The sequence below is a fragment of the Diadema setosum genome, chromosome 1 (genome assembly GCF_964275005.1).
Source record: "Diadema setosum chromosome 1, eeDiaSeto1, whole genome shotgun sequence".
NCBI classification, from domain to species: Eukaryota; Metazoa; Echinodermata; class Echinoidea; order Diadematoida; family Diadematidae; genus Diadema; species Diadema setosum.
In genome coordinates this window covers 45834667-45857216 of record NC_092685.1, presented here as the reverse complement: position 1 = coordinate 45857216, position 22550 = coordinate 45834667, and the positions used below count along the sequence as shown (strand labels likewise).

The window sequence follows — 22550 nt, the reverse complement described above, 5'->3', positions numbered from 1 at the left end:
TTTTTAATTCATCTGATGATTAACATCCTTGTACAGCCCTGTAAATGCAATATTTGCAAGTACTTACAAAGACCAAAAAATTGTGGAAATATATTTTTTTCTCGTTTCTGACCTAAAACAACATTAGAGGAAAAACTCACGCATCAGTCCTTTTTACAAGCTTTAGGAAGGATTGAGCAACAGCCACTTAACTAGCTTTATTAGGGACACAGGCTCGTTAACATGATTACAAATTTCATATTTAATGATAATTTAACGACTGTGAAACATGCACGAGACAAATGCAAGGAGCAAAAATTCACGCCGCAATGAGCAAACGTCTGTTTGACACCCTAAATATGATGCTGCAGGCTGATGAGTGCTACAACCCTATTACCTTTAAAGCCCGCTACATTGAGGAAGAGGGGTGGTGGGGGGATGAGAAGGAGATAACATGATTCCGCAATATTTATGAGACGCTCGGCCAGAGCTGGCAGGGATGAGACGGGACAGTGCGGCCAGTCTGTCATCCCGCCAGCCAAATTGTGGCGACGAGTTACAACAGACTACTTCCCTGACAAACATGGCTAATCATCTCGGTGAGTGAGGGACCTTACAACCCCCTGTTTGCCAGCTCAAACACCCCACTTAATATCCGTCAGGAAAGTAGCCCACAAATATTTTCAGACTTGGGGGATGGAGCTATGGGAACAGTTGACTTTAGGTCTTCTGGTCAGGAGTGGTTTAAACTCCAGAATACATTGCTATTCGGAAAATACCAGACAGATGTTGTATTCATTTATTCTGCTCTGATAATCTATGAAAAAAGACATAAAATGATAAGTTCAAGGGAATTTTAGAACACAAACACCTCTAGCTTGCATGTTAGATGACTGAATTACTGATGCGTTTTTGGAGACAGGAGATACAGCTACACTGATTCCCATACAGATTCAACTTTGACTGGGTACTAGTACAAATAATCTCCAACACATTCTTGTCATGTCATATTCTCTTATCAAAATATTCAAATTGGTATGGGTGTTTGCATACCAAACCATTTTAAGGAGAACTTATCCTCCTTCTCTTCAAATATCGACGTACCAGCGAGAATAAACTGCAGATTTGGGGCTTTCAGAAACGACAAAACAGCTACACTGGCTACATACTATAGCTTTTCTTTTTCTACCACATTGCCGCCCCCCCCCCCCAATAAAAACAAATAAATATAGATTGAGTCCAGACTCCACATTTATCCTAACCTGGAGACAAAGTCAACATTCATTGGTCAGGGGAGAGAGGACAAAAATAGAGGGAGGAAAATATATGGGTACGACTGTTTCGATGAGACGAAAGCTGATGAACATCCTGATGTCTCCCGTCAATGGAGACATGCGGGAGCGCCAGGCCGTGCCACTGATGGAGGTTGGTGGGAAGAATGGATGACATCGCTTGTCTCCGTGGCGATGGTGAGATGAGAAAACCCCGCGGGCAGTTTCTAACATCCTCCCATGTGATGCGTCAATGATGTAGGGAGAGCAATTCAGATCGAATACCGCCCTCGGAGCCCGCTAGAGTACAAACACCACGCTGGCACCAGATAACATCCCCTTTGACAACTTGCAGGAAATATTTAGAATAAATGGGTTTATATCAAGAGAATGTCCTCACTTTCTATCTTCTTTTATCCCCTCCATTTGATGCCTACCTCTTAATTCAATGTCACAGAGGAATGGTAGAAGGGAATAGTCGCTTTACGACACACTCTAAATTTAGACTGCTCAGTCTCGTACTATCCCAGATCGCAGTACACATCAGATACATCACATAAATCAAGTATGCCGATGCATGTGAGCTGTGTATGATTTTAATCAAAGTTACTGAAGTGTTCACAGGCTCTTTTAGTTCTAACCAAGGCACGTGAAAAAATATGCTTTGACAGTTGAGAGCCATATCTGTCTTGGATATTTCGAAAGTATTTGGTAAGAAAGGTGTTGGATCATCCACTGTCCAAACATAACCTCTCACTTTTACACTGGGAAAACGTCTGAAAATATTGTCTTGCCAGGCCCATTTTTCTTTTCCTATTTTTCCTATCTCTTTATTATTTTGCAGAGATTGTGGACCTCACAATTATTTTTGTGACAGGTTAATCTCACAATCCAGAGTCATCCACGACGAATTTGACTTGGTTGAAAAGTAATATGTACTTTTGTTTTCGTTCATCTTCATCATGTTTTTCTAGCTGGTTGTTGATCCACTTTGATATGATTTGAGTCAATATTAGTGTTTTTTGAAGAGTTGTGGGTGACAGGGATCATATAAGACTGATTTATGACCAGGAAAAGGGAGGGGGGGGGGGGGGGGAAGGATGTCCATGCCTGACATATTTATGGAGTACTTTTTATCTTTATAATCCTTTCTCCAGCATGAAAGGTTAAAGACCCAGTTAACACTCAAAAATTGAGAGCAATCTTGGCCGGAAATCCAATTTGAGTTTAATAATATCTTTAGATGTGTTACCCAATCCTTACAAATAAATCAACAGCAATGTTGGCAGGACATCTGTTCGAGTTGAATATCATCTATATTAATGATGATGCCCCATTCACATACGTAAATCAAGGTAGATCTTGGCAGTGAAGCTATTGGTAGCAACATCACTATGTAATCCTGTTAAGATACAGGCCCATCTGAAAGCTCTGTGTCATCTTCTCAGTGTGAACTGGTCCTAGAAATGCAAAAATATAATGTTTTTAATACTGCTATTACTGTACATACAGCACAATGCCATAATAAAGATTCCAGTTTTTAGTCATTGGATGTAGCTGTAGTCACGATTATATTGTGATCTACAATGTAGTTGAGCACGAATTTTACCAGACTCTTGCAAGTGAAATCTTCCCTAAATACAAATAAGAAACACACATAGCAAATGTCATCGATGACCTTGTAACAACAAACTTTGCCTCAACCTATGGTATAAAAACTAGGAGAGGTTCTGATGCAACATCTGCAGCCAGTCTTCCATACAGGATGTTCTTAATTTATGAGTGTGAACAGGGGTCAATGTTACTTAGACTAAGGGGGGAAAGTCCCCTTACATACATGTACCATGGGTACCTGACAAAAACATGTTTTTGTAAACATTACGATCAGTTCTGCTACTGTTGGTCCTGCTGTTTGCTTGCACTGGTCATAATTCTTGTTTCCTTAAGACTATGTGCATTCCGAAAACACATCCCCCCCTAATTGAATCCACGACGATTTCCTGTTTTAGAATTGAGAGTTGCCGGGGAAATAGCTTCTCTTTTTTCAGATCTGTAACATCATTCAATTGCGCAAACATCCACATTCCTCATAATTCAATCTGTGTTCCACAAATGGATGACATTAATACTTCCTGCATTTCTTTATAAGATTCTGACATACACTTCTTTCCAGGGCATTGCTGCATGTCTATACACTGTAGGTTGTCTTGGACACATAAGGCTGCTGCATCTGACTAATACGTGTATTAAGCTCGAAAAACAATTTGATTTCATCACCAAGAAGAATCAGAGCTTACATAATAAAACCTGAATTTCAAATGACATATTGACATTTGGGGCAATTTTTTTATTTTTTTTTTTTTGTATCATTTTATATATGCTATGTAGTGAAAAACTAGGCTTATTAGGAACATCTTTGTAGATGACATGTATAATGTTACTAAATGATTAACACATAATACGGCCAAAATGGGATATTATTGCCGTTCAAATGTTACTAATGTAACTGACATATCTGACTCAAGAATGCAGACGCACCCTAAAGGTGGAATAAATTACTCAAATCATAGGATGTGCGTCTAAGTGCAAGACACATATTGTGGTATATAAAATGTCTTTTTTATTAAGACTGTTTTTCATGTTGGCCTAGTCCACTGCATAAATCACTGGAAGCCCTATATTCTGTCTTTCTCTTTCTTTTTCTTCATAGATTTTTACGTCTAATTAATTCAAACTATTCCCTTAATGACTGCAATAAATTCGAAGACGTTTTATCAAATGCTACAGCGATATGTATTCTTTTTTACTGATTTCCAACACCTGTTGGATGGTGCATACTTCTTTGCTCTTACTTCACACCTTTCCACCCTTTAAAAAAAAAAAAAAAGAAAAGAAAACACCCCAAAACCAAAGGAAGTAAAATACAGAATTGGGATTCTATATCGGCATTCAGGGTTAAAGCCATCAGAGAAATAGATATCAAAAGAAAACAAAAAGAACTCTGAAAAAGCAAAGGTTCATCTTACATGGCACATCGTACAAACCAGAATTCCTCATCCCCGCAAAATCAAAAGTGGCAAAGAAATTCAAAACCAGGGGAACACATATTTTCATGAATAATTTCCAGTTGTTTGGTGCAGAACCCAAGCTGCTAAATCTCAAGAAGAACAAAAAGCAGTAAGAGTGGGCGTTAGACTGAGGGGGCAAAAAAAGGGACGGAACAGGAAACCCACACACCAAAAACAAAATAAGAAAGAAAAGAAAAATAAGACTTTTACAAACAAAGAAAACTAGCAGGGCCCTTCTCTAACCAATCACATGACTGGAAGCTGGGGGGTCGCGACCCCTGAATTCCAGCATGATGCCAGAGTCTCAACACTGGCGTCCACCTGCTGTGTGATGTGTCCCAGGCCACGAGGTTGGGGTTCAGTTCACTGAAACTATACACCAGCTGCCAATGGAGGGCACTCTTTCACTATGGTGAACAGATCACATTCCATATAATCTAGCTCATCATATTTTGAGGTGTTTCCTTCCCCCCCCCCCTCCCCCGAACCTATGGGTTTCCTAAACATGTGGAAAATATGGCATTTATAATGACACGAGGTAAATACATTTTTCTCTTGCCCACAATTAATACTTCACTGTCATATCACTTCTTCATCAACTAACACCTTACAACAAGCATTCAGTTGGTAATATAACATCCATCTTCAATTACTAATTGTAAAACCCTCCTTCCTTCCAATTTTTCTGTTAGGATTTAGTGGGAAAATATCCATCAGTGGATGATTTTAACAATGCAGAAGCGGCATCCTTCTAGTCTTTTCTTTAAAATACGTAGAGACCTTGCAAAAAGGCAAGATTCTCTACATACTCTAACCGCTGATATTTTCACATAGATATTTTAGCCAATGGCAGCTGATCAGCTGATTATTTCAAGTTGTTGATTTTGCATTTTGTGGTCTACTATTCGCAAAATTCATGAAAATAAAACCATCATGAAAATTTCAGCCTTTACAGCAGATTTGAAATAGAGCAACATCCTGAAATATAATTTTGCTTTTGAACAATAAAGAATTCAGAATTAACAAGTGGATTCTATGTTCAATACTTCAAAAGATAAATCCACACACATAAGGGCTGAAATATTGGTTGCTGCACGTTTCCTAACTTACTTCCACATGATATGATCATATTAAGTTTTCTGACAAGACATAAAACCACATGTGTTTAAAATTTACAAAAGTAACATGAATGAGTATAAAGTAAGACCTGTACAGTTACTCTAAAACTGAGAATAAATGTATGTACACATACCATATAGCAAAAAAAAAAAAATCATAAGTGTACAGCTAATGTTTGACTAAATAATCTGCTGATGACTCTACAATGCAACAACAGAAAGTCCTATGTATGCAATTCAAGTTTGTTTGTTTGGGGTTTTTTTTCATATTGTATTATTGGTAAGATGTATGGGTACACAGCAGATGTAGATGTATACTGTAGATGAATTTTATCTTGCTCATATGATCGTGAGAATGACCTGTTTTCTGGTATAGGAGTGTTCAGTTGAACTTTTATTCATTTTTTGATTTCATAATATCTGCTTGACTAAAGCACACCAATAATTAGGCATTTTTTTATTGCTGTGTTGTGTCTCTACTGAGATGCTTACATCTCTCCCCCCCCCCCATTCCCTCTTTCATATATTTCCTTTGTTTGTACATTGATAATACTGTATACGCCGAATATTTCGCGAGGCTTTTATTTTCGAGAATTTCGCGAGCCACGTGCTATTCGCTAAAATTAAAGACGCACAAAAATATTGACTCTGATCATGCTATGAATACGACGTACGCGTATACATTTCTCTGTTCGGTACAGGACTCCACGATCGTGAATTTAACCACTCGTGAAATCGTGGGGAAGTTCTGATTCGCGAAAATTTAGACTCGCTAAATATATGGCGTATACAGTACTACCCCACTGCATTATCATAAGACACTCATTCTACCAGATATACAATTAGATAAGCTTGAAATGAAAAAACAAAACAAAACACACAAATCAACAGAAATCACTGACCATCATAAAAGTGCGCAAACACAAAATCTGAGGAAAAAGGTCAAAGGACATATCAAATATCCTTTGAACATGTATACATGCTAGCCCATGCTTTCAAATCTCATCAACTCAATACCATAAACTAATGAGAGCTATCATACATACAAATTCCAAGTAATCTTGAGGGAACAATAAAAGAACTCAAGAGCATTATTGGGCACCGGAGAAAGACAGTAAAATGCACACATGTAAGGTCTAAGAGGAATTCAGAAATCATTCAATGTAAGCACTTGTTCACTTAAATATCACTGCAAATCTTACTCTGCAGTCACAAAGTTGTCAGGACATCACAAGCAGTATCAAAATAAGTCAAGGAGGCAACAACCCTCCAAAGTTTCTAGACAAAATGGAGTAAAAAGTAAATTCACAACAGAATTTTGATTACTCACCCCCAAATACTCCTGCAGAAAGTATTTTAAGACTATGGGCTTTTACTGAGTATGGTACATGGCTAATCTGCTCCACTGTGTTGAATCCATGCAGCAAAAATTGGCTTTGCAGTAGCTGCTGCCCATGCACACGTACTACCACAGTCTGTTTAGAACTGTATGCTTGCTAAATGTGCTCACTCGTCGCTGCATACAGCGTTTGGCTATTTTGATTCACTTGGGCATCCTTACCATAACACAATGTATAATTGGGAATGCAACGAAGAATGGCAATGCTCAAGGCAAAGGGTTCTTCAAAATGCATTTTAGGCTGGCCTAAAGACTACTAGGTAAACAGATCTCATACAAAAGCATTTTCTTCTTCTTTATATTCATAACTAGAGAAGCACTCTGAGAGTGCAGGCCTCAGCCAAGCAGCTCATTTCCACCACTGATCTTGTTCTCTAAATGATTTCCACTCATATGTATGCATGCTGAAAATCGCTTGATTTCCCAATAATAGAAGCCTTTTGCTATCTGATCAGCTTCCAGCTACGCGGCGCCTCGTCCGAGGAAAGCACGCACTTAAGTGCGCGATTGCAACCCTCAGAAATGAGCAGCTTAAACTCTTAAGTTCATTGACCCTACCTGCCAAAATATTGACAATTCTTCATAAAATCCATAAAAATTCCTGCATCACTCGCAAAATTTAATAATTTCTTCCTTGTGTCATTCTCAACCTTTCCTGTAAGTTCCATCCAAATCCATTCACACGTTTTTGAGTTATATTGCACACAGACAAACAAACACACAAATGCAGATGAAAACATACCCTCTTTTCTACATAGCGCAGGTAATAAAAGCTGGACATTTGGCATCCCAACCTAGGTAACATGCAGCTTTTAAATGGCACCACACGTATTGCCCATATGCTGAATGGCATCACTCTGACAGCATTTTGTGGACATTTGGAAACTCGGAAATGCTGAATTCTACCTTTAAGCTGGTTGAAAATTACATCAGGTAATGTTTAAAGGGAGAGTTCCTTCATCTCGACACTGAGAAAGTGACAATCAATGAAGCCTGTACAGTTGTATGTGAGGAAGGAGAATATGTGATTTTGCACTTACTTGTCAACAAAGAGGACGGATTCTCCCCAATAACGCTCCTTACACAGGTCCTGGAGATACTGCACAGGGAGAAATGTGAACAAATTTATAAAACTTACTAAAATTTACTAAAAAAACTTTATAAACCTCTACGAGTTGATTACAGCTGATGTCAGTCTTCAGACAAAGATGATATCAAATGAGGATAATCAGTCCATCCAGAAATATTTACAGATTCAGCTACTAATTTGCATGTTGAAAGTTTCAGGAATGAAATAAAAGCTGACTTAAACGAGTTGAGGATAGACTAACATTTACAATCTTAGAGATTCTTGGAGAAAGGTGACATATATCTAGGAGGGTAGAAACTGGGCATGGTCAGGCCAGATGAAGAATTCATGCATTTCTTCCTCTGTTAAATAACACTTACATGCTCTGACAGGCCAAAAACTCTACAGGCTTGAAGAGTAACCTATACCCCCCTTGCACAGTGCTTTTTAATCATTGGTCGCCCAGCAGAAGCAAAGTTTTTTCTTTTCATCACCCAATGAAATTCATCATATCACACAGTCTGATAAACTTGATTTGTGTTGGTCGACTATCGGGTCAGTGTTAGATTTGCTGGGCATGATCTGATGACGCAACATTGTCCGATGAAGGAACTAGGCTCAGAACTTGGTTCATCATCGCATGCCATTTCCAGTCGCAAGTTCAGTTAGTGGTGGATAAGTGCCAAGTCAGTATGATAAGTGTCGAGTCAGTCTGATGTGTGTCAGATCAGGGTTATCAGGCTATCAGGCATGTCCAGAGAGTTCTGGAGTTCTTCTGGCATTGGTATCGCCCTTGGTGAGCCCTGGTGTGAGTATCTGGAGCTTGTCAGATCAGATTTCATCAGAACGCCAAAACTTTTGCATTTTGGGGATCAGATGAGCTTCTGATGGGCAGTGAATGGGGAGAATTACAGAGCAATCACAAGTGTCAAAGACCTGGTGAATGTTTCAAGTAGGTAATTCCAGCGCAGTAAAAGTTAGTCTGAAAAGAGGGAGTAAAATTTTCTTAGCACATCGATGAAAATTTGATCAAAATCTGAGGTAAAATAAGGAAGTTATGACATTTCAAAGTTTCGCATATTTTTTCAGGAAACACTTCTCGAACAGTCAATATCAATATGTAAATCATGAAGTGATGATGTCATTCCCTCACAACTTGCCATAGATGTTTGTACACAAAATTGTGACATTTCCGGTTTTTCATACAAACGCACCTACGCCCCAGTCTTAAACCCTGACATATCTAACTGATCATTATTCTGAAGTTATTCAACCAGGAATAACATGTTTTACACTTTAATAAAAGAAAAATCGAATTTTCATTTTTTGTACATGACCAATGGAAAATTGTGAGGTGATGACATCATCAGCTCGTTCATTGGCACAACCATATCAACTGTACGAGAACTGTTCTTGAAATTAGCAAATCTTCACAATTTTAAAACTTCCCTATTTTTATCAAAGTTTGATCAAATTTTCACCGTTGTACTTGTAAGATTTTACTCTTTCTCATCAGACTAACTTAAAACCAGGATGGCACGAATACAAACTCCCCTGAAAGGAAGAAAGCGAGCGAAATGAGTTTGACTGCTGCCCGTAATTATAAAATGGGTTCAAGAATGTAAGCACTGAAATGAGTCACGTGTACGCTCTTGATTTTCTTACAAACATGCATGGCCGTGCAAAAAGTGTGCAAAATAGTGAATGGTCACGAGTGCGACGGTACAAGATTTTGCACAAGGTGAAAGGTAGAGGCGCTCTATTCAATGAGGCAAAGCCGAGTTGAATAGTGTGCCTCATCTTTCACCGAGTGGGAAATCTTGTTCCACTGCACAAGTAAAGACCATACACTATTTGTTTTATACAACACCTTGAACGTCAACAGATGTGGTCCACACAGATTTTGAATTTAGCACAGAAATGGCAATCATTTTCCATGAAAGACGAATGAGCACAGTCACAGTCACCGTTTACGTACGTATGCAAAGCTGATTGGTTGAGTTGTTTCCAAAATGAGTAACAGAAGTATGCGCTTGAAAGTGTTGAGTGCGTGCGGCAAATGTTTGTTTATTGTGACATCAGAGCCGTGCGACGGAACAAAAACTTCGAGTCAATCGTGAGTTTAATATGGGAGTCAATGGAAATGGGTGACGTCAGCCATGCGCTATCCATTTTTGCTCAAAACAAAATTGCACAGCTGACAGCCACAGCGTGCGATGGAACTTTTAATCAAATGTCATGTGATGGGCAGTCAACCAAACGGATAGCAACATTCTTTTTAGGTGTTGTATGAATAGTCATAACAGCATGGCATGTTATCCTACGGGACATTACAGAGAAAGCATAACTACTTGGTCACTGACGTCACCATGTCTACACAGGCAATACGCACTCAATCAGTTGTTACAAGCGTGTGAGCGCTACTATACGCACTCCCAATCCTGTAAACAACTTCCACTTTGGGCCGCCTGCCAGTCTTTTTTGTGCATGTATGTGGCATACATACATACGCATGTACTGTGATGTGTGCTGGATTTCCGAGTGCGTAAATGTTTGGAACCGTCTCTGTGTTTACATGGAGTACATATATCCTGACTCATTATTTCTGCCAAAAGTCAATATTCCCACGGGTACGTCATACCTGGGGGCTGGAGGAAGGAATGTCCAGTGTGTCCACTATGTGAAGGTCATCCTGGGTGTACTTGACGGTCAGTGCCACCCTCAGCCCCTGGGCCCTGGTCTTGGTGGGCAGCACATACCAGTAGCTCTTTGGTCCGCGTGGACCGTGGGATTTGCCACCTACAAATGAGATGGGAAAATCAACATGCAGTTGTCGTTGTAATATAATCCTTGCATTACACCTGTATATCATTAACCTTTTAGCAAGTCTAACAGCAATGATGTTTAAATGTTGAAGGGATAAATGTTGAAGGGATGGTACAGCATTGGTGTAGATGAGAACTGGGCTTTTAACTTTTTGCGAGATACCAAGAAAACACTTATGATGTAGTACAGAGCATACCATTTTAAGAGGAATTCAAAGTTTATTTGATGAAAATCGGGAATTGGAATGACTGAAACATCCAAATACAAAGTAAAACAAAGGGATCGTAATAAAGTGTGGGACCCACACTTTATTAGAATCGATCGTTTTTGGATATCTCAGCCATTTCAAAACCAATTTTCATCAAATAAACGTTGAATTCCTCACAGATTTACATGCTCTTTCATATTTCATAAGAGGTTTCTCATTTTCATCTTCATTTTAAGAAATGGAAATTTGATTTGTAAAACCCAGTAAAGGTTTAACATAGACTGTATTTGTTAGGGTAGAACCTGCAAGATGTTATACTGGTAACTACCTCAATAATTTTTGTATTGATCAAAATGTTACTGCGTTTTTTTGTCTTATTGATCTTGTTTTTATTGTTTTTTATTTTTTTGTTCTATATGTTCATAATTATTGTGTAATCTGTATTGCTTGTAATCAAGAAAATCAATAAAAAATACAAATACAAAAAAAAAAGAGGTTTCTCATTATCTCACCAAAAAATGTTAGAAACCTGAAAGTAGGTCTCAACCAAAACTATAAGATCCCTTTAACATTTAAACTTCAATGAAAAATGAGCAAAGAAAATGGGATTCCAGACTACATTTTCTTTGCTCATTTTATACGTATATATATATATATATATATATATATATATATATCTTTTTGGTCAGTTTCCATTTATTTGCATTTATCAAAGTTTAAACTTTTAGCTATAAAGGAGTTTATCCCGTGGCCCTGGGTGCAGCTCACCTTTAATCCAGATGGGCGACCTCCGACTGCCGTGTCTGGCCCTCCCTGTCCCCTTCTGTCGCCATGGTTTCCTGCCCCCTCCGCGTAGCTCCGCCCTAGTTTTAGCCAAGGCCATACTCTGTCAAGAGAGATTTTTTTCCCAGTTTTCATGGTAATATTTATACGAGCAAAATCTTACATATATATGCAAAAACAATAATTTGCAACACGCTCCTTGTCTCTTCCTTATATAACAGTTCAGGTAATTCATTATTAGGTTACAAGCATGCCATGAAATGTAGTCTGTGTATCATGGGGTGAGAAATGCCACGGGTGTCACCTCGGTGCAACTTTCTTCTTTGTCTTTTGAACCATTATGCACTATTCAGAGTGAACAGCCATTCCACATTCAATATGACTTGAAGAACTGGGGTGAAATTAGACAAGAGCAGTAGAAATTTCATGACAATAGGACAAAAATAAGAGTAATGGAATCGTGAAGATTAACCTGTTTTCACAAGCTGTGATATTGGTCAAAAACCACATCGGCAAAGAACATGATTCCACAGCATCTTTGTTTTATGTCAATCTTAAATTTAAAATTTCTTCTGTTCTGTCTAATCTTATTCTATCTATCAAAGTCGACCTATATGAAAATGGGGTGGCTTTTCACATTGAAGAGATCTTCTCAACTAAGCTTTGGTGCATTACAAAATAATCATACACTAGTGACTAAACTAGCTTTGATCTGGAAGCCTACTTTTGAGGTGGCAGTATTATCACAAGATAATGCCACTAAAGATATGAAGCACACACATATAATGTAGCTGTTTAGAATACAGTGCTTTGTTATGAGGAAACTTCCATTTTTCATTTAGCACAGAAACTTACTCAGGCAAATGTACAAGAGGAAAAAGATAAAGAGGTCTTATTGAGAAAGAGAGCAGCAATATCAGTAATCTGATATCAAACATCTATCTTCACAAACTGTTGGTTAACATTGCTTTTCAATATGTGTTTATCATATGCACTTCTAAAAAAAAAATATTTCAAAAAAGCACTCATCATGAACATGATGAACATACTCTGACAAAATTTCTAATGTGAATAGCTACTTACAATTCGCTTGTAATTTTTCTGCCAGACAACATTTTGGTGTAAGATGTCTACCCTGCAAAATGAGAAGAAAACAAAATCAATTTATGACCAACATCAGCGGAAAGCTTCAATACAAAGAAGGGTTAAATACAAGAATTTAGGTTGTAAGATCCAGAGCAAAAGATTTGTCTCTACCTTTGAGAAAAACTCTGAACAAAATGGAGATATCAGTTTTAAAAAATGCTGAATAAATGCTATCATTTTTGATACAATGAATCACCATGATCTTGTGTAGATTAAAAGAGAGATTTCAACTCCCTATAACTTGCTCTTTATGAAAGAAGTGAAAACATGCAATGTTTTATATCATATGACAAAGAGCCTATTAGCAATTTGTCTGGCACAGCAATTTAAATAGAATCAAAGGGTAGAAATTTTGTGATAATTTGTCAACTGTTGCTGATACTGTGCGTCTTATTCACTGTGTTTGGCTGGTAGTTTCTACTTTACTGTAAAAGTGGAAATTTTCGCGGTGTTGAAATTTTCGCGCATTTCGCGCAACCAGAAACTAGCGCGAAAATAAAAGTACGCGAATATATTTGCCTGCCATATGTTCATGTGCATGATATCTTGATTCCGCGGAATTAAAAACACGCGAAACTCTTCTTACTTGGCCAAGCGCAAAAAATTAGTCACGCAAAAATATCCACTTTTACAGTACTCTCAATTTCTGTGCTCATATCAATATTTTGGTTGCAGCTCACAGTTTGTATTTACAGAAGTTATAAAGTGAAACAGGCTTTGCACATTCTGCTTCAGTGACCCACCTGGGAAATGTGGCAAATACGTCGGGATGAAGATCGACTAGACCGAGCTTATTGTCCTCCACTGACCTCAGGGACTCCAGCCATGCCTGAGGGATCTCTGTCCAGGGGTCAGGGTCGAAGTGCGTGAGTGGACGATGGGTGATGACTGGTAGCTGTGGTGTATGCTCCTCCGAGTATTCTACAACATCAGCAGAAACAAAAGTATGAATACCCTGCATCCAAACACATGTGATGAAAACCACCTTTAATGTCATGTCCATAATTGCACTGGATAGTTATGTAGTATTTAAGCTTTCTGCATTAGTAAGGCAGATGTGACCAATGGCTTCATGTCAAATCTTAAATAGTTTATACTTAATTTCATAATACAGGGCACATCAATTTACTAGCAATTTATGAGTTAGCAGTAAATTTAGTAGATGAGGCTCATTCAATAAGCACATATTGGTGAAATTGAGTGAGTAATCTTCTTCTTGGAGATTTAGTGCGCACATTGGCTCATAGATCAGAAGCAAACCTGAATTAGCATGTTACATATATCCTGGGCTGTCAAGGACCAAGAACGGAGCAAGGATTCCACATTTTCAGAAGACAAAAAAAAAGACAAAACAAAACAAAACAAAACACAAACTCACGTCTGTAGGCGGACCATGCTGGTTGTGCGCTATGAAATCCTGACAGCTTTGGCCAATCTTGCTGCAAATGTTGGTGGAGTTTTCTTCCTGCAACTATCCCAGGGCTCTGCACGGGAAACAAAGACATGTATTTCAGCTCATTGTTTCACCACTGCTTCACACCATGCCTCAGATGAAGACAACTCTAACATGTCACAATATCTCTGACGTGAAGTACTAATGCTAGTATCAAAAGATATGTTCATTTTTTCTGTGTGTATTCACACAAAAGTTGTTTAGAATGTAGGGAAAATAAGACCATTTCTTCATGATGGTAGTGTGTGATATACAATGCATGTTAATGTGGCTGTATCCTGCTACTCAGGCCATGGATACAGTTAAATGTGAGCAGCAGGATGGCAAAGACACATGTGTATGTGTGGCTGTATATACTGCCTGGAAATTCAAATGATGGACAAATTTTAGGCCAAGCAAAAAAAGAAATTGTATTTTCTTGTTTGGATTTTTTAAAGAAAGGTGTTAGGGGAGGTTCAGATTACTATTTCAAATGTTACTATTTTTTTCTGATCTGAAGCCACTGCATGTGTGCACTAGCTTGTGTGATAGTGGGCAACGAGTACAAACTGCAGTACATACAGTAACCTTTAAAACCAAGCCAGGTTCATAAGGATATGAACAAGACTGTGCGTATGAGAGCAAGAGCCTATCAAGATACACAATGTACGTGCCAATACTTTCTTGTCGCTCATTAGGACCCATAGCATAGCTGGTTTGTAGATCATTCTTGCCTATTATTGAAAGTGCACACATACTTTACTACACTTGAGGAGATTCTAATGCAATGCATGCATGATACCACAGTCGGTAAGTGAATTTCTGGTGGGCATTTCATCAGGTGTTTAAAGACAAATTTGCTCTCAGCCAGTCAGGCTCAAGGATTTCAATAGCAGATGTCAGTGACTGACAAGTTTCATGAAACACTGCCCTGATGTGCTTTTTTGGCAGCCCCAAAATAGTAAATATCCTCAAAAAGGATGCAGCTGGGGATAAGATGCAAACACTTTTGATATTTCATCATCATTATGAAAAATAAAAAAACAATAATAGTAATATGCATAATCATATTTATAGAAATACATGAAATAATAAAGATGATAATATGATCTTCTGTTTCCAGGGTACCCTCTTCACTGTAGCTACTGTTCTACCAGAGGGCCTGGCCATTATTATACTAGTTAGTATTGTCAGGTACCCACTATAAATTACACCTTGGTCGAGAGGGTCATGTTGGTTAAACATTATATCCAATCCACTCCAAGGACTTTTACTTAGATCTAGACCTAGTCATTGGATATGGATGGGATTCAAACTCAGGACCTCCAATTGACCCAAGGAGTCATTAAATCTGCTACACCACAGTCCCACCATGCACCACTCATCAAAAAACAAAAAGACAAAACATAGCGGGGTCCAAATCAGATACATGAGAAAACAAGCAACTTTCATTTACTTCCTGTTTTTACTTGGCCTTCGAAGCTTAATAACATTTTGACCCCGATTCTTAATGCGGGACTTTGGAAAGTTACACCGTTTTTGACAGCAAAATTTAGGATTTTAGATGGATTTTTCGAGGTGACTAAGGACCTGTAAGGTACTTTCCTGTTGAGAATGACAGAGTGTGAATGCAAGTAAACCTTATGTGAAATGAGGTGATATGCGTGTGTTGAGACGGTAGAATTTGCTGGCTTGCGATAAGTGATATTTAGTGTCCGGATTCTGGAGTCCGGATTCTGGAGTCCGGATTCTGGAGGCCGGCCGAAAACTGAACTGGAGGCTTTATTCTAGGCCTATCACTATCAGTGTAGATCTATGTAATATGTTAGATGAGAGAGTAACGTTAGGGGCCTAATGCAGTTCGGGAAACCCACTCACAAGGGGGGCCCCTCCTTATAAGTAACCCGTCCCCCTTATAAGTAACCCCGTCCCCCTTATAAGTAACCCCCGGGGCACCCCTTATGAGGAGTCTCCACGCGTTTTTGCAATGCAACGCGAAAATGAAAGGACTGCGGCAATTCGCTTGATTATGTCCATAAAGCTTCACAAGTTTCCTAGTTACTCACGAAATTTGAGCAAAATCGGTTTGAGGCATCATATCTAAAATCATGGATTTAAATGCGATGTCAAACGACCCATGCGAATGCTGAAATGCGAGCGATTACTGGCGTGAGTGTCGCCAGGCGCGGCGGCGCGGCAATGTTTGAGTGCAGACGTGGCGACTGACCTCCGTACTCAGTCGCCACGTCTGCACTCAAGCATTGCCGCGCCGCCGCGCCTGGCGACACTCACGCCAGTAATCGCTCGCATTTCAGCATTCGCATGGGTCGTTTGACATCGCATTTAAATCCATGATTTTAGATATGATGCCTCAAACCGATTTTGCTCAAATTTCGTGAGTAACTAGGAAACTTGTGAAGCTTTATGGACATAATCAAGCGATTTGCCGCAGTCCTTTCATTTTCGCGTTGCATTGCAAAAAAGCGTGGAGACTCCTTATAAGGGGTGCCCCGGGGGTTACTTATAAGGGGGACGGGGTTACTTATAAGGGGGACGGGTTAAGGAGGGGCCCCCCTTGTGAGTGGGTTTCCCGAACTGAATGCTAGGCCTATAATCAGGATAACCATTTACACTTGCTTTTATTAAGTTCACGAAATCCTTCTGCACACATAAAATGATCACACATGCACACACATTCACAGTTTGTAATTTAAGGGGCTAGGAATGAAGCAGCACTTTATTGGAAAAAGAAAGGTGCGCTCAAACGTGGTCACTCTCAGAAAAATGAATGAATGGGACCACACAATTTGTGCACAAAGTTAAATTCACAGCATACAACCAAAGCAACACACCGCACCGGCACCACATCGCCAGTGAGCTGATAAGTGAACGTTGTGTGAACCATGCTCGTGTAAGACGCTCGCAATGTCTGTGCATTACCTTGCAAGATATTGTCAAACAGGAAAGAGCCCTTGTGGAAGTGCTAACAAGTCTCGACATCGACGGAAACATTTTCTTTTTCGACTTCGCTCGCTCCCACTCAGCCGTCGAAAGGCCATGCACATGTTATGTACATGCATGCATGTGATGTGTGTGCTAATGCTGCGGGATCGCACAGACCTCGACATACTTTGCTCGTAGATGGCGCTACATACGTAAACAAAGAGAGCGTTGGGTGTACAGAAAGTGGTACAGCTAGCTAGCTAGCTCTAAGACGCACCTGTACCACACACACTTGTCATTACCTTCCCCGCTAGCCTGCGAGGCGTGTGCATGCCCAGCCCAGGATCAGAATAGTGTAAAGGTCGGGTACTGCACGTTAACGTTACACAAGGACAAACACACAGCAGCAGAAAAGAGAAGAGAGAACGCGTCCAGTCCCGTGATGAGCTGATGCAGCCATGGCTGACAAATCTGAAAGAAACGGCTCCTGTTCGTCGACAGACACCAGTACCATGTCATCGTCTGCCTCGTCGTCGAATTCATCGGAATCCAAGAGCAATACGCTCAGTACGAGGAGCAGCTATGATATCTACGACACGGACGATACGAAATCTGGCTGGTTATGGAAGCGATCGCGCGTGTCAAAGAAGTGGAAGAAGCGCTGGTTTACGCTACGTCGAGCGGAGCTGATGTATGGTCACGATGCTGAGGTAAACTCGGGACATTCCCTTATTGCTGAAGAATGCTGTTTTACACACCAATTGGGGCAAATATGAGATGTATGATGAGATTCTGGCAGAAATCATTCCGTATAACTTACATGCTTCTTAGTTCTCTTTAGAATAGTCATGTCAATTTTTTCGCTACCCTCCTCCTCAGCTCAGCTTGAGTCCTGAGTCAATCAGAAACAGCAACAAGAGGAAGGAATCCGGAATCAAAACATGGAATGCTTGAATTTAAAAAAGCACAGTCTTCTACAATCCTCATTCACACAATTTAACATAATTGCTATTCATTTTTTCCTAGGATGACAAAAATATGTATAGACTGCTCGATGGCAAGTTCTGTTCATCATATGGAAAATATGACCGATTTGACATGTCAATAAACATAAATGTGTAGCCGAAAGTTGATTCAGATTAAAATTATAATTCATAAACAAGACAAGTGTATAGAAGGATTTCTAGGCCCAATGCCAAATGTATAAAATCCAGTGAATATGAATCATCCTCCTGACAGTTTTGAAACTTAAGTTTATTTTGAGAACAAATGCCTTGAAATACTGTTAGTGTTTGTCTTCATTGATCTACAGCTGTATAAATTCCCACAGTAGATTTTGTTTTATTTGTGAGCATATCAACTTGCAACATGTCCATCATCGGGGAAATGAGAAACGTTCTCAGAGCTTGTGTTGTAAGTAGCAGACTAAAAAAAAAAAAAAAAAAAAAAAAAAATGCAGTTTTGTTGCACTGACTAGTCCTATAGTTCTTGGTTGTCTCTTACTAGAACTCTAAATATTTTTGTGCTTGATCACACTTCCTTCCATTTGATACAAGTTTTAATGTAGTATAAACTACATTTGAGTGATATAAAGGTAATTTTTTTTATGGTGGGGGGGGGGGGGAGGGGATTCTAATTTGTATTTTTTTAAATATCTTTGTCCATGCTACCAATTTAATCAACACAGTAAATTCAAACAACCTGTTGCCAAATAACTTTTTACCTGCACAGACACTGAACAAGAGAATACCACTGGATGGGACAGCGCTCTCGGACTCCTGCGTGGACCAGAAGTCACATGTGTTTAAACTCCAGCCAGAGAACAATAACCGGACATTTTTCTTGCAGGCATCGAATGATGCTGACCAGCTGGAATGGATGTCGGCCATTTGTTTTGCCAAGGCAGCGTGCCAACAGCCGGACAAGTCACAGTCGTGCGTCATTCAGTGAGGATTTTTGGATTTGCTTTGGAACAAATCCATGTGTACAACGAGGATAAAATATAACCATGAGCTTGATTGAAGCCTACAATCGTGTATACCACTGTCATATGAACAGGAAATAAAAGTATCCTGTATGAAATGAAGTTGTGCCGTAAGGAACCAACATGTGGAGTAATTTGATATGTTGTCAAGTGTTAAAGTCAGTTTGTTTACAACTCAGTGGCAGCCACATTTCACCCTTGTCCCTGAGAATTGTGCGGAATTCTGCATGTGCTCTGGATGTGCTGGAAATCTTGGATGAATTAGGAATGCATCTGCGGACCTGAATATACCAGCATATTCTTGTCATGACGTGGATAAGAGTCACATCGAACTTACTCCAGTGTGATATTTTGTTGGTATGTCTCTATGGCATATTCACAGCAGGCTTTACCACAGCTTGTACAGCGAAAGAGAGCTTCAGACGATCCTGTTGGCAAGTAGATTTCTACAGGAAATTGGAATGCTCGACAGAAAACTTGTAGCATTATTGATCTTTTGTTGTACAATGTACCCACCAGTGTTTGTTTGTTTGTTTGTTTGTTTTTTTCAAAGCATTATGACCATGTAATTTCCCATTCATTTAAAAGCCCACTTTTTTTTTAACATTGAGCCAAGCTGCTGATGTATATTTTCATGATTAGTAAAGAGAGTACTAAATGTGATGTCTCGTAGATCATTTTGGGTGCAATGCTAGCTGTGATAGAATTCGCAAGTGACTGTCAATTTGCCCATCCTGTCCAAGTGTACATGTACATTGTATGTGTGCACGTGTCATGGAGGAACTTGGTGTTTGAAGCTCCTTGGTATCATTATGGGATAAGGTGATTTTTGTGTGATATTCTCAGCAATGGCAATACAATAAGAGCATTGGAATAGAAAAGGAAGTAAAGTATTCAATTCATGATAAAAAGTATCTATTGAGTTAAAAGAGAAGTGTATTATTTTGAACAGAACTCAAGAGAATGATAAATGTAATAATGGCTGAATCAGAACATTATATCTTAAAAAAGTGATATGGTGTCCATGTTGAGTATCAGAATCATGGACTGTGATTGTCTTAAAAATAAATGATTGATTATGGCCTTAAACGCACTGCCTGGAGATTCTTACCTGATATGTGGTACTAAATTGTTATTATTATTTTTTTTTTATAATGGTATTGAAACCATGTACCTAGTTGGAGGTACATATTGTATCTGAAATGGATTCTCACAAATTTGCACAATGACTCAGGTGTTGTCAAATCTGAATTGCTTTCTAAAGATCAGTCTTAAATCTGCAGTGTGAATGGGGGCAGACTGACTGCCCCGTTGATGGTTTCTATTGTACGATTGTCCACGCATATGGCTGGTTGTTTATAATATTCTGTGGCAGGTCATGTGTAAAGTCATCCGTTGACATACATTGTAGGACGTGCGTACATCAGAGCTGAAGGGGGAACCTACTGTTAAGATTTTAGGCTGTTATAGCAACATCTGCTGGAGAGGAGATGATTAATTCAGATATAGATTGGCGCAGGCAGGTGCTCAAAGTTCATTGAGGTGTCCAACTTGTTTACGGTGCATGCAGATACCACAGCATGAGTGGAGAAATTTGTCAGTTTTCCAGAGCTTTCATAGCTGGATTATATGATTCATCCATAATGACATGGTACATGTAGGGCCTACCTTTTAAAACAAAACAACTGAAAGAGTATAAAAGGGAGAGAGTGTACAATAGTGATATGTAAAGATGTGTAGTCTACTTAATGAAGACTTAATCCTTCACCGTTCACGTAAAAATTGTCTTGAGGAGATTAGAGCGAAATTTGAGAGAAATTAGAGAGAATTCTATTGCTGCAGTCTGGGACATTTGAGATACACTGTATCTGTGCCAGAAGCTTATCATCCATACGCTTCATCTTATCACGTTCCACGTGCTCTATGCATTTGAGAATGTTATCTGTATCGTTCCCATTTCATTTGACTGCTTCATACAGTGTACTCTACACACTGTGTGAAGGAAATCTGATGCAGCCATTTAAACCAAATGTTTAATTGAGCAGACCAGAGCTGTTATTTATTTCTTCATCCCATATGTTCATCATCAAACTTCAACTCATTGATTATGTTGCCCATTGATTAAGTTTACCAGTATACAGATATTTTTGTTGTAGTTGTGATGCCATAGCAAGAGTAAAAAGTAAAACACAAAACACAAAAGCACAGCAACAAAAGTAGAAGGTAGAGTTTTTTATTTTTGTTTAAGAATGATCAACTGCTATTTGTGTTTCATGTGCATTTGCAAGGATAATACTGGGCTCCTAAAAATAGGAGCATTCTTTAGAGTAAAAATACATAAACAACCACAAAACATTCAGAATATTTATGACCACTGAGGGAGCTTTGCTTTAAAAGCTTGAACAGTGATTTTGACTTACAGTATACGTTTTGAATGTGTGTCGAAGTCGTAATTTATCAGGCACAGACTCTGTGCTGTTTTTGGCATGTTGAACTGTCGTTGAACTGTATTTTCTTATCAGTGATACTTCAGCAGCATGCCTCCATGTTTAATGTACATTGTATCAACCACACTTTGAGAGATAGGAGTGCCCTGTATTCCATAGGAAATATTGCAACTTCCGTCTCTTGTTGACAATGGTCAAAATGGTCTAATCATGCCTGTGATAAAAATCTAGTCGTGGTCTTCTCTTTTACACATCCAGTTCTGGGGCTGTGGGCTCTTTGAATCCTAACTAATTGATGTAATGGCTTGATTCATGTGGATGAAAACATTTTCCAAAGTACACAATGTAATGCAGGGCATGGCATTGAGGGATGAGCCCCACTTGCTCCAAAAATCACACATGTACCAGACACATGTTCATTATACAAGTACTGTACAATATGTATACCCTTATGGCATCATACAATGTATTTCTTGAGGTTTTGATTTTTGCAAATTTTACAAGTCAGATCTGGATGCTATTTCTGAATTTAACAATGTGCAAAAACATCAACTCAGAACCTGACCCTAATGCGACAAGCACACATACAATTGTACATTGCTCCATTCATTACTTTATTCCCCAGTTGTAAATTTCAACGCTCATGAAATTCTTGGGAAGTCCCAGACTCGCTTTAAATTGCATCACAGTAGCATAACGTACGATGAGATGCACAGCCACAAAAAAGAATAAAATGAAAGATATGGAATATTAGGGAGAAATATTAGAAATATTTTTGTATGAATAGAACTATATATTGATATGCAGACTTATTGGGAGAAAGCATCACAGTCCATGTTCTGTCTAGTCTCTTGTTATAAAATGCAGCCATCTGTAG

The 22550-nt window shown here is 39.0% G+C and overlaps 2 protein-coding genes across 2 annotated transcripts in view; one reads left to right on the top strand and one right to left on the bottom strand.

The window, feature by feature from the left end:
• Positions 1 to 17350, bottom strand: part of LOC140231306 (large ribosomal subunit protein uL4m-like) — a 39899-nt gene extending 22549 nt beyond the window's left edge. Inside the window, exons 1-7 of the mRNA XM_072311459.1 lie at positions 17240 to 17350; positions 14246 to 14351; positions 13611 to 13788; positions 12805 to 12856; positions 11707 to 11824; positions 10546 to 10703; positions 7876 to 7934 (exon numbers count right to left, since the gene is read on the bottom strand). Of these exons, the coding sequence (XP_072167560.1) occupies positions 7876 to 7934; positions 10546 to 10703; positions 11707 to 11824; positions 12805 to 12856; positions 13611 to 13788; positions 14246 to 14351; positions 17240 to 17311 (743 nt within the window). The 5' untranslated portion in view covers positions 17312 to 17350. The remainder of the gene's footprint in view (positions 1 to 7875; positions 7935 to 10545; positions 10704 to 11706; positions 11825 to 12804; positions 12857 to 13610; positions 13789 to 14245; positions 14352 to 17239) is intronic.
• A 250-nt stretch (positions 17351 to 17600) lies between these two features.
• On the top strand, positions 17601 to 19192 carry LOC140231295 (differentially expressed in FDCP 6-like). The gene is made up of 2 exons (XM_072311448.1): positions 17601 to 17952; positions 18974 to 19192. Exons 1-2 carry the CDS (start codon positions 17701 to 17703, stop codon positions 19190 to 19192), a joined length of 471 nt encoding a protein of 156 aa, XP_072167549.1. The 5' UTR covers positions 17601 to 17700.
• The last annotated feature ends 3358 nt before the right edge of the window (positions 19193 to 22550 follow it).

Coding starts and splice junctions, on each gene's coding strand:
- LOC140231295 (XM_072311448.1), top strand. CDS start 17,701: ATGGCTGACAAATCTGAAAGAAACGGCTCCTGTTCGTCGACAGACACC. Junction 17,953..18,973: donor TGTATGGTCACGATGCTGAG/GTAAACTCGGGA, acceptor TTACCTGCACAG/ACACTGAACAAGAGAATACC.